This window comes from Pyrus communis, chromosome 16 (genome assembly GCF_963583255.1).
Source record: "Pyrus communis chromosome 16, drPyrComm1.1, whole genome shotgun sequence".
Classification (NCBI taxonomy): Eukaryota; Viridiplantae; Streptophyta; class Magnoliopsida; order Rosales; family Rosaceae; genus Pyrus; species Pyrus communis.
The window spans coordinates 8,290,465-8,303,981 of NC_084818.1; the positions used below are offsets into that span (position 1 = coordinate 8,290,465).

The window sequence follows — 13,517 nt, forward strand, 5'->3', positions numbered from 1 at the left end:
CGCAGATTGGGTCATCCATCTTCTTCTATTTTTCGAAAGGTTCTCTCTATCAATAAGCTTGCAATGCAAGGCAAGCCAACTGTTGATTTCTTTTGTCAAGACTATGCTCTTGCTAAAAATCATAAGCTTTCTTTTGGCTTGGCTACTTCTACTACTACTCACAGCTTGTAATTACTTCACTGTGATCTTTGGGGCCCTGCTTCTATTGTTTCACTTAGTAGTTTTAAATGTTACTTGTTAATCGTCAATGATTATAGTAGATATAGCTGGTTCTTTCCATTAAAGGCAAAGTCTGATGCCTATTCTACTTTTGTTGTATTCAAACAATATGTAGAAAATCTACTTGGAAATAAAATAAAGATTGTACTCTCCGATTCAAGGGGTGAATTTCTAAGTACTGTGTTTCAGTCTTTTCTTCGCACTCATGGTATTTTATACTAATTAAGTTGTCCCCATACCCTGAACAGAATGGTTGTGCTGAAATAAAACATAGACATCTTGTAGAAATTGCAAGGTCCTTACTTGTTGCTTCTAATGTTCCTACTAGGTGGAAGCTTTCTCTACTCTTATATACCTTATTAACAGGTTGCCAATTTCTGGGCTCTCTAAGTCACCGTGGGAATTGCTTTTTCAAAAGTCACCATACTACTCTAGATTGAAAGTCCTTGGTTGCAGGTGTTTTCCATGACTCAAGCCTTATGTTCATTCTAAGCTAGATGCTAAAAGCAAAAGCTGTGTCTTTTTGGGTTATAGTTTACAACACAAGGGTTATTGGTGCCTTGATCCTCTCACTAGTAGGATTTATATTTCTCGTCATGTGCAGTTTGATGAAACTTCATATCCTTTCCACTCAATTTCTCCAGATGCAGCTACACTTCAAGAATCTATTTCTCTTTCTATGGATCTTCAGTTCTCTATTCCATTGATGCAATCAAATTATGGTTCTGTTAGTTCACTTCATCCGTCAGCAACTCAGCATCATGTCTCTTTCAATTCCAACATTGAAGCAGCTCAGAATTCTACTAGCTCTGTCAGTCATTTAGATGCTATCCCAGTACCTATGTCTTCAAGTGACACACCTTCCCCACGGCCTTCTAGCAATATTCATACAATGGTTACTCGTTCCAAAGCTGGAATACATAAACCTAAAGTCTATGCAGCTACCAAACATCCACTTCCTGTGGATATTGATCTTGTACCATCTACATACCTATAAGCCTCCAAGCATGCACATTGGAGATCAGCTATGCAAGATGAATTCAATGCCTTGCAATCCACAGGTACTTGGATCTTAGTACCTTCATCTTCCCACAATGTTGTTGGCTGCAAATGGGTCTTCCGAGTCAAGAAACAGCTTGATGGAACTGTTGACTGTTTTAAAGCTTGGTTGGTAGCCAAAGACTACCACCAACAAGAAGTCATTGATTTCCAAGAAACCTTTAGTCCCGTGGCTAAACCAGTCACCATTCGAGTATTGTTATCACTTGCAATCCAGTTTAATTGGTTTTTAAAGCAATTAGACATAAATAATGCTTTTCTTCATGGGGATTTAAAAGAGGATGTGTATATGCAGCAACCTCCAGGTTTTGTTGATCCCAGTTTGCCAAATCATGTTTGTAAATTGAGACAATCACTATATGGCCTTAAACAGGCACCTCGGGCTTGGTTTGACAAACTCTTTCAAGCTCTACTTCAATTTGGTTTTCAGCAGTCTTCTTCTTATGCTTCCTTATTTGTTCTCAAAGGTCATTCACTCGTTATTGTTCTTGTTTATGTCAATGACATTTTGGTAACTGGCCCTCATCCTTTTGTATGCAATCTGTTCATTCAAAAGCTTAGTGCTCTTTTTCTAGTCAAAGATTTAGGACCCTTGCATTATTTTTTGGGATTAGAGGTTCATCAGTCCTCTACAGGTCTTTTTCTTCATCAAACAAAGTACCTACTGGATCTTCTCAAGAAAACCAATATGGTTGGTGCTAAGCCATGTTGTACTTCACTTGGTTCTCAAAAGCTTGATCACACGGGTCCTCTTCTCTCAAATCCTACTGAATATCGGTCCATTGTTGGTGGCTTGCATTATTTAACATGAACACGTCCTGATATTTCCTTTGCAGTTAATTGAATATGCCAGTTCATGCATACTCCTCTCGATCAACATATACATGCTGCAAAGAGGCTTTTTCGATATCTCAAAGGTACTATATCTGAAGGTATTTGGTTAAAAAATGGTTCAACCAATCTCACTGCCTTCTCTGATGCTGATTGGGCAAGTTGTACGTTTGATAGACGATCCACGAATGGTTATTGTATCTTTCTGGGATCCAATCTTATCAGCTGAAGTGCCAAGAAACAATCCACTATGGCCCGTTCCTCCATTAAAGCAAAATATCATTCTTTGGCACATACAACTGTTAAACTTACTTGGATTTGCAAAATTTTCTGTGACATTGGCTTCCCACTCTCTTAGGTTCCCAATCTATTGTGTGACAATATTTCAGCTATCTCTCTTGCTTCCAATCTAGTCTTTCATGCTCGAACTAAACACGTTGAAATTGACTACCATTATATCCGAGAATGGGTGTTGGCTCATCTCGTCACGGTTAAGTTTGTTTGTAGTCAAGACCAATTTGTTGATATTCACACACCAAGTCACTATCCAAAAGCTGGTTCAATTATCTTAAATCCAAGCTGTCTGTTGGTTCAATGGTTGATCCCAAGCTCAGCTTGAGGGGGTGTATTGAGACAGATGCCAAATCATCCAAACAAGTCACTAGTTAGTTATAACTATAAACAATTAGATGTGGCAATTGTGTAATTAGCTTTAGAAACTAAGGGCACTAGTGTAGCAAGCCTGTGGCTATATATATCATCTAGTATTGTTGTAATTATTCGATGAAATGAAAAGTCAATTTCTATACTCACCTGCTCCCTCGCCACTTCCTCTTCCTCTCAAGAGTTTAACATCACCCTTGCACCACTAAAGCCGAAGCCCAAACCCGACTTCGCCAAACTCGACTCGGATGCCCTCGCCGGCCAGCTCATCATCCTGTGGATCGTCCGCAGTGAGGACAGCAACCTCAAGCTCTAGTCGCACCCTTCTGTGCGTTTCCTTTAGGCCTGTCTTGGCCACTACATGCTCCCATTCGTTCCGTTTTGATCTTTCAAGAACCATTCAACCAAGAACATACTTGTTGCAACTCGTGCTCTAAAGATCAAGACATGAATTATAAGAAAAAATTTATCAAAAATATATTTTGTAGAATACGAAAATATTGTTCGATGTTATAGTAAGGGAAAAATAAATTTTAACAAAAAAAATATAAAATAAATAAAATTGATGGTTTAGGCGTGGGAGTGGGAGATGGGTTTATTTGTTTTTTTTATTTTATAATTTTTAACTTTTTCTTTTTAAATTAGAGATGTTAAAATCATTTGTATGTGAGGTTAAAATTTTTTTATTTTTTTTATTTTGTGAAATTACATTACTACCTTTAATCTTTTTAGTGTGATAGAAGATTAATAGTCTTTTCAGTTTTCACCCTCTTTTTGTAGACAAAGAAGGTTATATTAATATATAATAGTTTAATAGTTCTAATCGAATAAATGGTTCTCGTGGTGACAAGATAATTGGAAAATAACGCCTCAGGTAAAAAAATTAAGATTTTAAACCCTCATAGTATAATCCATTAACAAATTTAGTTTAAAAATGATTTTTTCATTAAATGTCGGTTAAATGCAAAGATAAAAATGGATTAAATTTACTAATAGAGTACCACCATAGAGGTTTAAATTCTTTTTTTTTTTTTTTCCTTACCACTAACGTATCTTCTGATTACTTTCGTACGCCAAGAACCTTCATCCGATTAGGCTTTAGATAGCGAAAAAGTAAATTAAATCAAAGAAAAGGACAAAAAAGGGCCGACTCGTGTGCTCAAACAGTCAAACGTTACCCACAACGCGGGAACCATTTTCTTTCTCTTCCCCATCGTGCCGGCCTCTCCTCTCCTCTCTCTCTCTCTCTCTCTCTCTCTCTCTCCTCACAACAATAAAGCTCCAGAATCTTCCTCTGCCATTCCCTTTCACTTTCCTCTGACCATTGACAAATCAATGGCCGCTTCTTCTTCTTCGTCGTCGTCGTCCGTACGATCATCGTCGTCCGTACGATCATCGTCGTCGTCGACGGCAGCAGGGAATACTAATGGCAGTAATAGTACCGGTGGAAGGTCCGAGAGGCAAACGACGTCGTCGGCCCAAGTCCCTCCTACTCACTCCACTAGACAAACGACGTCGTCTTTGCAAGCCAACAGCCACCGCACACGGCCCTCTTCTTCCAGTTCACGGCGCTCCGTCATACCCAGTTCGAGAACTCCTCACTCTAACCCCGAATATCAACAAGGTCTCTCTCTCTCCCCCACATATAATTTTGAATTTTTGGAATTTGTCTTCGAAGAATGCATTTTTAATTTCAAATCAAACTTCAAGTTTTTAAATTTCTGGGGATTTTGTGATTAATTTTTGCAACAGAGGCCGGAAGAGTGAGGGTTGCTGTCAGACTTCGACCAAGAAATCTGGAGGATCGCATTTCGGATTCTGATTTCGCAGACATTGTCGAGTTGCAGCCCGAGGTGTGATTCTAAAGCTGAAATTTCCGAGCTTTTCTATTAATCTTAAACCAGAATAACTAATTAAATTATAATGGAATTAAAATTTTCATTTTTTCCTGTTGTGTAGCTGAAGCGGCTAAAGTTGAGAAAGAACAATTGGAGCTCAGAGTCTTACAGATTTGATGAAGTTTTCACTGAAACCGCCTCGCAAAATCGGGTTTATCAAGTGGTGGCAAAACCTGTAGTTGAGGTATCGTGTTTGCTTATTTACGACTATTTCTTTGGCTTTTTTTGAGTTGCATTTGACGCGTCGAGATGCTTAATGTGTCTTTCGATTGCAATTGTGGTTCTTTAATTGGTTAATGATGTAATGTAGAGTTTGATATACTTTTGCAGAGTGTGTTGAGTGGATATAATGGAACAGTTATGGCCTATGGCCAAACCGGTACTGGGAAAACTTACACAGTTGGCAGTCTGGGTAATGATGATGCATCCGAGCGTGGCATTATGGTTAGAGCTTTGGAGGACATACTTTCGACTACATCTACTGCTTCTGATAGTGTGGAAGTTTCCTATTTGCAGGTGGGTGTGTTTTGTTGTTTTGATTTGACGTTCTTGTTGAACTGTTATCCACCATCACTGTTCACAGTGAAATATAGGTGAATTGGTACATAGTCCATCGTAGGCATGATATCGTTCACTGCACCATACGAACTTAATAGCATTAGCAAACGTTTCATTTCATGAGTTGAACGCTACACTGCTAAGGAACAAATATCTTTTGGAGTTCAGTAGAGATCTGTAAGTCTTATAACAACTTAGGAAAGTAATGGAAAACCTGGAGACGTGCTGCGTACTGTGTAAGGCCCCATCACATTCCCTTGTTGTGTGAGACTACATTGAGATATCACTATCAGCAAGGTGAACTTCCACCATCTCTTTTAGGACTCTGTTCTTCTTTCTTATCCAGGAAAAGAAGGATAACAGGGGATATAGTGTTTTCAGTTAAACCTTTTCAATCCTTACCAAATTCTAGAGATTGCTTGTCATCTGATCGCGTACCTGTTGAAGTAGAGCGGCAAGTTACTACCATGTTGGATGATTGGTCATTTATTAAGAAATGTTTTTTTTTTATTTTATTTTATTTTTTTTTCCGCACCAGTTGTACATGGAATCTATTCAAGATTTGCTTGCACCAGAAAAGATTAATATTCCTATTCATGAGGACTCGAAGACTGGTGAGGTGTCACTTCCTGGTGCTTCAGTAGTAAGAATTAAAGACCTTGATCACTTTTTACAACTGCTGCAAATTGGTGAGGCAAACCGTCATGCAGCTAACACGAAGCTGAATACAGAATCTTCACGCAGTCACGCGATTCTTATGGTGGGTCTGTTGTATGATTTTGGATTTATCAATTCATGTTTACTTTCAAATCTGTAGATATTATTCTTTGAATAACGATGATCTGAATCTCTTGCAGGTTTTTGTTCGTAGATCTGTGCAAGAAAATGCTACAGATGAGATCACTTCTCAAGAAAAAGCCTTTAGAGCTGATTTATCAGTTAGAAGTGGGGTACCTGTAGTTCGAAAAAGCAAGTTGCTGATTGTTGATCTTGCAGGATCTGAAAGAATAGATAAATCTGGTTTGTCATTGATACTGTACACCTGAAGTAGTACTTAAACTTTTTTTTCCATCATTTGTTATTCCTGACATTATTTTTCTCATGTTGCAGGCAGTGAGGGCCACTTGCTTGAGGAGGCAAAATTTATAAATCTTTCACTTACTTCTCTTGGAAAATGTATAAATGCGTTGGCGGAAAACAGTCCACATATCCCTGTCAGAGATTCTAAGCTTACAAGGTTGCTTCGTGATTCATTTGGAGGTTGTCCCAATATATTTACATTCTGCTCTGTATTTAGATATTGCATAGATTTTATTGAGTCGTTCCTCTTACATCTATAATGGTATTTGCTATGTATTTAGGCCATAGTCAATGCTCTATATCTTGAATACATTTTGTGTCGAGTGAGACAAATTTGATATGTTGTTCATATTTGTTGTTCTATTTACACATATATGTAAAGAAAGAAAAATATGAAAAGGCCCAATGCACACATATGTATACCTTCTTTCATTTATTTCTGCTCCATTTCTTTTCCTAATGTTTCTAAAAGGAAATTCCATGTACTTTCCATGAAACAGGCTCTGCGAGGACCTCACTCATAGTAATGATTGGGCTGTCAGCACAGAACTATGCAGAGACCACTAGTACAATAATGTTTGGACAACGGGTGAGCTAGTTTATACTAATCATTATTGCTGAACTGAATTATCCATATATTCCAGTATCTGTTTTCATTTTCTAACTTTAATAATTCCAACTGCTAATTTCCTGTTGTTAGTTTATCTCATTTATTTTATTGGTAGTTTACAATCTTTCATACAAGACCATCTGTTATTTATTTTGCAGGCAATGAGAATAGTAAATATGGTAAAACTTAAGGAAGAATTTGATTATGAAAGTCAATGTCGGAAGCTTGAGAATCAAGTAGACCATCTTACTGCACAATTTGAAAGGCAACAGAAGTTGTTGGACAGTAACAAATTGGAATTGGAAAGACAGCTGAAGGAGTGTCAAGATTCTTTTGCTGAGGCCAAGAACAATCTAAGCACAAGGTCTGAGGTAGTTGTCTCACCTAGATACCATTTGTAATTTGGTTGATGAAACGCTGGTCATCATATGATGAGGGTTGTTTTCAACTCACATATGATCCATTTGACATACCTATTGTTATGAGAGGTATAGTACACTTTTTTCTTCTAATCTTCTGCATGTTTCAGTTATTGGAGAAGGAAAATGCTCGTTTGGAGTCGGATCTGAAAGATCTTTTAGATGAGCTGAACTGTCATAAAGACCACAGTGATTTGATGCATGATAAGGTTGCAAAGCTTGAAGCAAGTTTAGAACATGGAGAGGTATTTCTTTTCTGAAGATTCGGTGAAAAAATGTTCCTTATAGTTTCATTTCATTTTGATGATTCATCTAGTTATTTTCTTGTCATGCTGATTGTTATGAGGGTTGGTACGTCTTTCCCCTCCATCTAATACTTCTCTATACTTAAAAGTTTCTGGAGAAGGAAAATACCCGTTTGGAGTTGGATCTGAAAGATCTTTCAGAAAAACTGAACCGTGAGAAAGAACACAGTGACCTGATGCATGATAAAGTTGCAGAACTTGAAGCAAGTTTAGAACACGGCAAGGTATTTCCTTTCTGACGATCCAGTGCACCAGCATTGATACCATAATGGCTGTATTGCCTCAGTTAGATTGCCTTGTAATTTGCTTTTATATTATGACTTTGTCTAGTTGTTTTCTTGTCAGTCTAGCTGAGGCTATACAGTGCTTATGGTTATTAATGTTGGTGCCACTATGTACACCAAAAGAATTTATCATAGGCTAGTAAATCAGTTTTATAGCAGGAGTTAGGCACACGTGCACGCGTGCACACACACACACACACACACATCAAACATCATATGTTGAATGCATACCGTCTCATAATAAAATATTTTGTCCTTTATGAGCACGGTGTTTATAGTGTTGTTTTGCCTGTTAGTAGCAACACCAGCTTGAAAGTTCTATGTATCAGAAAGTCTTAGCTGATAGCACTCAGACGTATGAAGAGAAAATAGCAAAGTTGATTAAGCAGCTAGATGGTGAGCGTGCTCGTGCTGAAAGCACAGAGGAACAGTTAGATTTAACAATGAAGCTTCTGACTGATGGCCAACAGACTATTCAGGTAAGCATTCTATGCATTTAGAACAGGACCTGTTTTTGTCATCTTTAATTCTAACAGTTTTCTGTAATATCCTTGGAGTGCTTTTTTATTTTAATATGCATTTTTCTGGAAAATTTTAAATATTGTTTCTTCTTCAAAATCTGGCCACCTTTATTAGAAAATTTCAAACTTCAACCCTTTAAATATAGTCTCTTCTTTTCATTTGCAACTTGCAAATAATTGAAGCTAATATTTTACCACAAGTTATAGCAACATGAGTACCAGCTGCAATGCTTTGTTCATTTTTTGTAGCAACATCAGATAGAGAATTCTGCATTTCAATCAGCACTTGCAGACACTACTCAGATGTATGAGAAAAAAATAGCTGAGTTAATGGAGCAATTGGAAAATGAGTATGCCCGTTTTGAAGATCTAGAAGAACAATTGGAAGTGGAGAAGAAGCAACGTAGTCGGCAAAACTCAATGCAGGTTAAAATTTATTCCTAAAACTTTACTAAATGAGCCCGTTGTGATGCTTCATGGAAGAGTCCAGTGTTCTTCTATTTTCACGTATCTGTGATATTCTTTGTTTCTTTTTCCTTTTAACGTATATATAGGCATTAGGCAAAAAGAAAAATTGATCCCTAAGTAGTTCGTGGTAATATATCACTTCATATTGAGCTGGGAAAAGTTTTTATGCAGCTACTACCAGCCTTTATTCCCTCTGTTTTGATAATTGATAATTCTCTAAATGTGGTGAAATGATTGTTCATATTCAAGGCTCCTTTTCACATGTATTCATCATACAGTAAATTTTATTTTGCTTTAATAAATCCAGGGGAAGAAAGAGATTGATGAACTTAGAGTGCAGTTAGAAGAAATGAATCAGCTACATGAACAAACTCTAAACAAATATTGGTCCTTGAAATCAGAATGTGCTGATCTCTCAGAAGAGAAGGTACGTTGACATATTAGTGCAACTAGTGTGGTTCAATATTATATTCCCACAAAATGTAGACTAATATTTATTTCAGTTGTGGTCACGCAATTGCTCCTCCAGTTGCTATGAGTAGTCAGTTAAGTGTGAATTACTAAATGATTTACGTTATTTTCTATAATTGGGACTATTAAGGCAATACTCAAGGAAGAACTTCAAGATGTGAAGCAAAGACTTCTAATTGAAGAGAAGCAGAGGAAGTCTGTAGAGAATGAGCTAATCAAATTAAAGAAGGCTGCACAGGAGAAAGAAGATGAGTTTGAGGTGAGTTGCTTGTGCTTTTCACAAATATCAGGTTCGACAATACAACCTTACATTTGAAATTCTCCAGGACAAGAAGTTGTATATGAAGGAAAAAACACATAAAGGATCTTCTGCTTTGGGGAATCCAATGGGGTTACACAATTCGAATCCATCGAGAGATACAATTTCTGGTCAGAGGGCCACAACTGCAAAAATATGTGAAGAAGGCAAGATTTATTATATAATAAAGCCTCATAAAGTTTGAATAACTATCTTTTCCTTTGCGAATTCCGCTCATTGATATCTCTCAGTTGACAAGTTAATTTACTTAATAATTCAGTTGGGCTTCAAAAGATCGTACAATTGTTGACATCTGAAGATTCAGATGTCCAAACCCATGCTGTGAAGGTGGTGGCCAATCTTGCAGCTGAAGGTATGCACTTTCCTGTATTGTCTATTTATATTAGCGGATAAATGCATGCTTTTCATCCCCTTTCAAAGGAGGTGATACTACAAACTGTGCCAAAGACGGATCAATCTACGTGTTATTTGTAATTACGTTGATATCAGAAAACCAGTCAAATGGAAAAAAATATATGCCACTTCAATTTTCACACATGGAATTTTTTTTTTTTTTTTTCCCAAAACTAAATATGCTGCTTCAATTTTCACATAATAGTGATAGTATATGTCATATGTTTGTGCATTTGATTTGTATGGTCTATATCACTGATCTGTCACTGCTCCTGTCACGGGGTCAAACAGTTAGCATGAGGATTTAGTAGTGTATACCGTTGTACCAATTAAGGTTTTCCTTTATTTTCAGATACTAATCAGGCAAAGATTGTTGAGGAAGGCGGTTTAGACGCTTTGCTTATTCTGTTGCAATCCTCACAAAATACAACTATCCTTAGAGTTGCTTCTGGGGCCATTGCCAATTTGGCAATGAATGGTAATCCTGATTCCTTATTCATCTTTCTTGTGCATTTTAGTTAGTAAAGAAATTATACTTGTTCAGTGCCTTCCATCGTCCATCCTTTTCACGTCTAGACCTTGCTTTAAAAATTCTTGTTTACACTACGATGGTTTTGGAAAATGTAAACCAAACTGATTATTAACAAATACCACCAAAGATGCTGATTACTCTGAAGTTCATGAGCATTTAACTGCAATTTTTTTTTTAACTACTATAAAACTTAATGTATTGTTATCTCGGGGCTTTTAGGCGGTGAAAATGGCTCCTGAGTTCTAGGAAAAGCAGGACCCTTGCAGTAAAATGGAGGGGGGAGGAACTTGATATTTCTGTGTTGAATATTTGATCACTCTCCTAATTTTATGTACTTATCTCTTCGTCTTTTGTCTTTTGTTTCTCTTTTAACTCTTCTCAGAGGTAAATCAAGGCGTAATTATGAGCAGAGGCGGAGCTCAACTACTCGCAGAGACAGCAAGCAAGACAAATGATCCACAAACTCTTAGAATGGTTGCAGGTGCACTTGCTAATTTATGTGGAAATGGTAAGCACGAGATGGTTGAGAGTATGTTTTTCGAGTTTTCACAGGAACTTTTGTGCATTTCATATTAGCACGTTGTTTAATTTTTTCCAAGTACCGACCTTTCCATGAACCGAATTACTTGTTAGCATCAACATGTGGTTTAAGCGTGAGGTTATTAAGTACTTAGGTTATGTATTTTAGGTTCATTCCTTTGCTGCATAGATTGCGTACACAACATATCCCAATATATTTTACGTCTAAACGGATGGAGTCACATCTTGCTTGAGTGTTACTAGTATGAAAGCTCATGCATAGTTTTTGTTAATTACAGAAAGATTACATACAATGCTCAAAGAAGATGGAGGAATTAAGGCACTCCTGGGGATGGCGAGGTCGGGGAGTAGTGACGTGATCGCACAGGTTGCCAGAGGACTGGCTAACTTTGCAAAATGTGAATCGCGCGGAACTATTCAAGGTTGGTCGAAATAGTCCTCCTTGTGGTTGTGTACATGTATTATGCTGCATTATATTGACTATTATGCTTTACATATCAGGACATAGAAAAGGTCGTTCACTTTTGATGGACGATGGTGCCCTTTCCTGGTTGATTATCAACTCCAACACTGCCTCAACTTCAACCCGACGCCATATAGAGCTTGCTCTCTGCCATTTAGCTCAAAACGGTAAGCTCTGACTGCGCTCGGGCATTTTTTTACGGAGAATTTTACATATTTCCAAATAATCGGACAACAAACTTAGGGCCTGTTTGGTATCTTTTTTGAAATTTTTTATCATTTCTCAAAACATTTCTTAAAAACGTTTCTTTAAAACAATTTTCTTTAAGACTCAAAAACTTGATTGGTTTACGATTTAAATTTTTTAAATCTTACGACTTAAACTGGATGAAGAGATCTAAAAAGAAGGGGTCGCAGAAGAGGGAGAAAGAGGAGAGAGGAGGAAAGAAAGTAAGAGATGATTGAAGGAAAGAGAAAGAAAAGAGAGGATTGGACGAGATAGAGAGGAAGAGGAGTGAGACAAAGAACCGAGATAATGAAGAGAACAGATTGGAGAAGAGACGAAAAAGGTAAAAAAAAAAAAAAAAAAAAAAAAAAAAGGAGAGAGATAGATTTGGAGTGAGAGGGGAGGAGGGAGAGAGAAGAAATGAGTGGGTTTAAGTTTAAAAACTCTAAAAACTCACTTTTTATGTTTTTGGATAATAAACTATATTTTTGAGTTAGTTTTGAGTTCTGTTTTTTAAAATAGTCATACCAAACAAGTTTTTAAGACCTAAAACTTGAATTGTTTTTGAGTTTAAAAAGTTGGATTCAAGTAGAGTACCAAACAAGCCCTTAGATGCTAAGGATGACTCGTTCTATTTTCTGTTGAGGTCCGAAATTTCTTTGGCAGTAATATTATCTGTTGTTCGTGCAGAGGACAATGCAAGGGATTTCATATCCGGTGGAGGGCTGCAAGAGATCGTTCGAATATCGACTGAATCCATTCGGGACGATATCCGAAACTTAGCAAAGAAGGCGTTGAGAGTGAATCCGAAACTTTACAATCAGAGGCGCGGTGAATAGCGAAATGTACAGAATCTCATTGTTTTTGTAGCCTAATTGTTCGAGTTGTAAGTAGCCATCTGTGCTTTTATCAACTGAATCTGGAATTCTGGACAGTTTTGCACTATATAATCATGTTTTGAGAAATCAACAATGATGTCCATCCGAATCGTGATGTGCTGGCCGACACTCGGAGGGTGACGAAGCCAGAAAGTATGGTTGATGTGTAAAAGTGAGAATAAATTTAAACTTTTAATGAATAAATCAAAGTGCATAACGTGATTGGGTGGTAACTCTTATTATAAAACTTGAAGTTCAAAGCATAGCCCAGACAGCTAAAAGTTGTCTCATCGTATACGAGGGAAATTGTTATTGTGTCTAACCAAATTGCATTGGGAGACATTGCTTGATATAAAAATCCCAAACCTACGGCCTCGAGTTCAATTCACCCATCGTTGAATATCGTTTGTATAAAAACAATAACTTAACACAGTAATCTCACGGCCGAGGTTTCCAGGTTAAGCTCTAGCTGGATGACCAATGGAGAAGTTTAAAAAATGATCGTTTTTGCGCAAAAATAAGTAAATGAAAGCGGAGTTGCTCAGACCCGAAACCAAAATTTGGCTCACAGCCTCACGGAGCTAGGCCGTAGACTAGAATTCATCTGAGGCTTGAACTACAAAGGTTTGATCCGTATTAGGGTAACTCTAACAGGAGGAAGAGTTCGGCAAAACCACACAATGGACAGTCTAATTTGTCATCGAATTTGTTACTACTAGACCGTAGTACTGAATGATAATTCTCCTAGTTGAGACAACTGAAATTATTCGAACATAACCCG

The 13,517-nt window shown here is 37.3% G+C and overlaps 1 protein-coding gene across 1 annotated transcript; it reads left to right on the forward strand.

Annotated features, from left to right (window-relative positions):
- The first annotated feature begins 4,023 nt into the window (after positions 1–4,023).
- On the forward strand, positions 4,024–13,396 carry LOC137720822 (kinesin-like protein KIN-UC). The gene is made up of 22 exons (XM_068459929.1): positions 4,024–4,396; positions 4,525–4,625; positions 4,732–4,854; positions 5,001–5,186; positions 5,767–5,988; positions 6,086–6,248; positions 6,339–6,488; positions 6,809–6,897; positions 7,077–7,289; positions 7,448–7,582; positions 7,732–7,866; positions 8,226–8,405; positions 8,697–8,873; positions 9,223–9,342; positions 9,517–9,645; positions 9,713–9,851; positions 9,965–10,057; positions 10,451–10,576; positions 11,013–11,138; positions 11,449–11,592; positions 11,672–11,800; positions 12,549–13,396. Exons 1-22 carry the CDS (start codon positions 4,108–4,110, stop codon positions 12,695–12,697), a joined length of 3,318 nt encoding a protein of 1,105 aa, XP_068316030.1. The 5' UTR covers positions 4,024–4,107; the 3' UTR covers positions 12,698–13,396.
- The last annotated feature ends 121 nt before the right edge of the window (positions 13,397–13,517 follow it).

Bases quoted from the DNA above. Each gene is read 5' to 3' on its own strand.
- LOC137720822 (XM_068459929.1), top strand. From the start codon at position 4,108: ATGGCCGCTTCTTCTTCTTCGTCGTCGTCGTCCGTACGATCATCGTCG. The intron at 4,855-5,000 runs GTATCGTGTTTG...ATACTTTTGCAG, and splicing joins TGGCAAAACCTGTAGTTGAG to AGTGTGTTGAGTGGATATAA. The intron at 7,867-8,225 runs GTATTTCCTTTC...GCCTGTTAGTAG, and splicing joins CAAGTTTAGAACACGGCAAG to CAACACCAGCTTGAAAGTTC.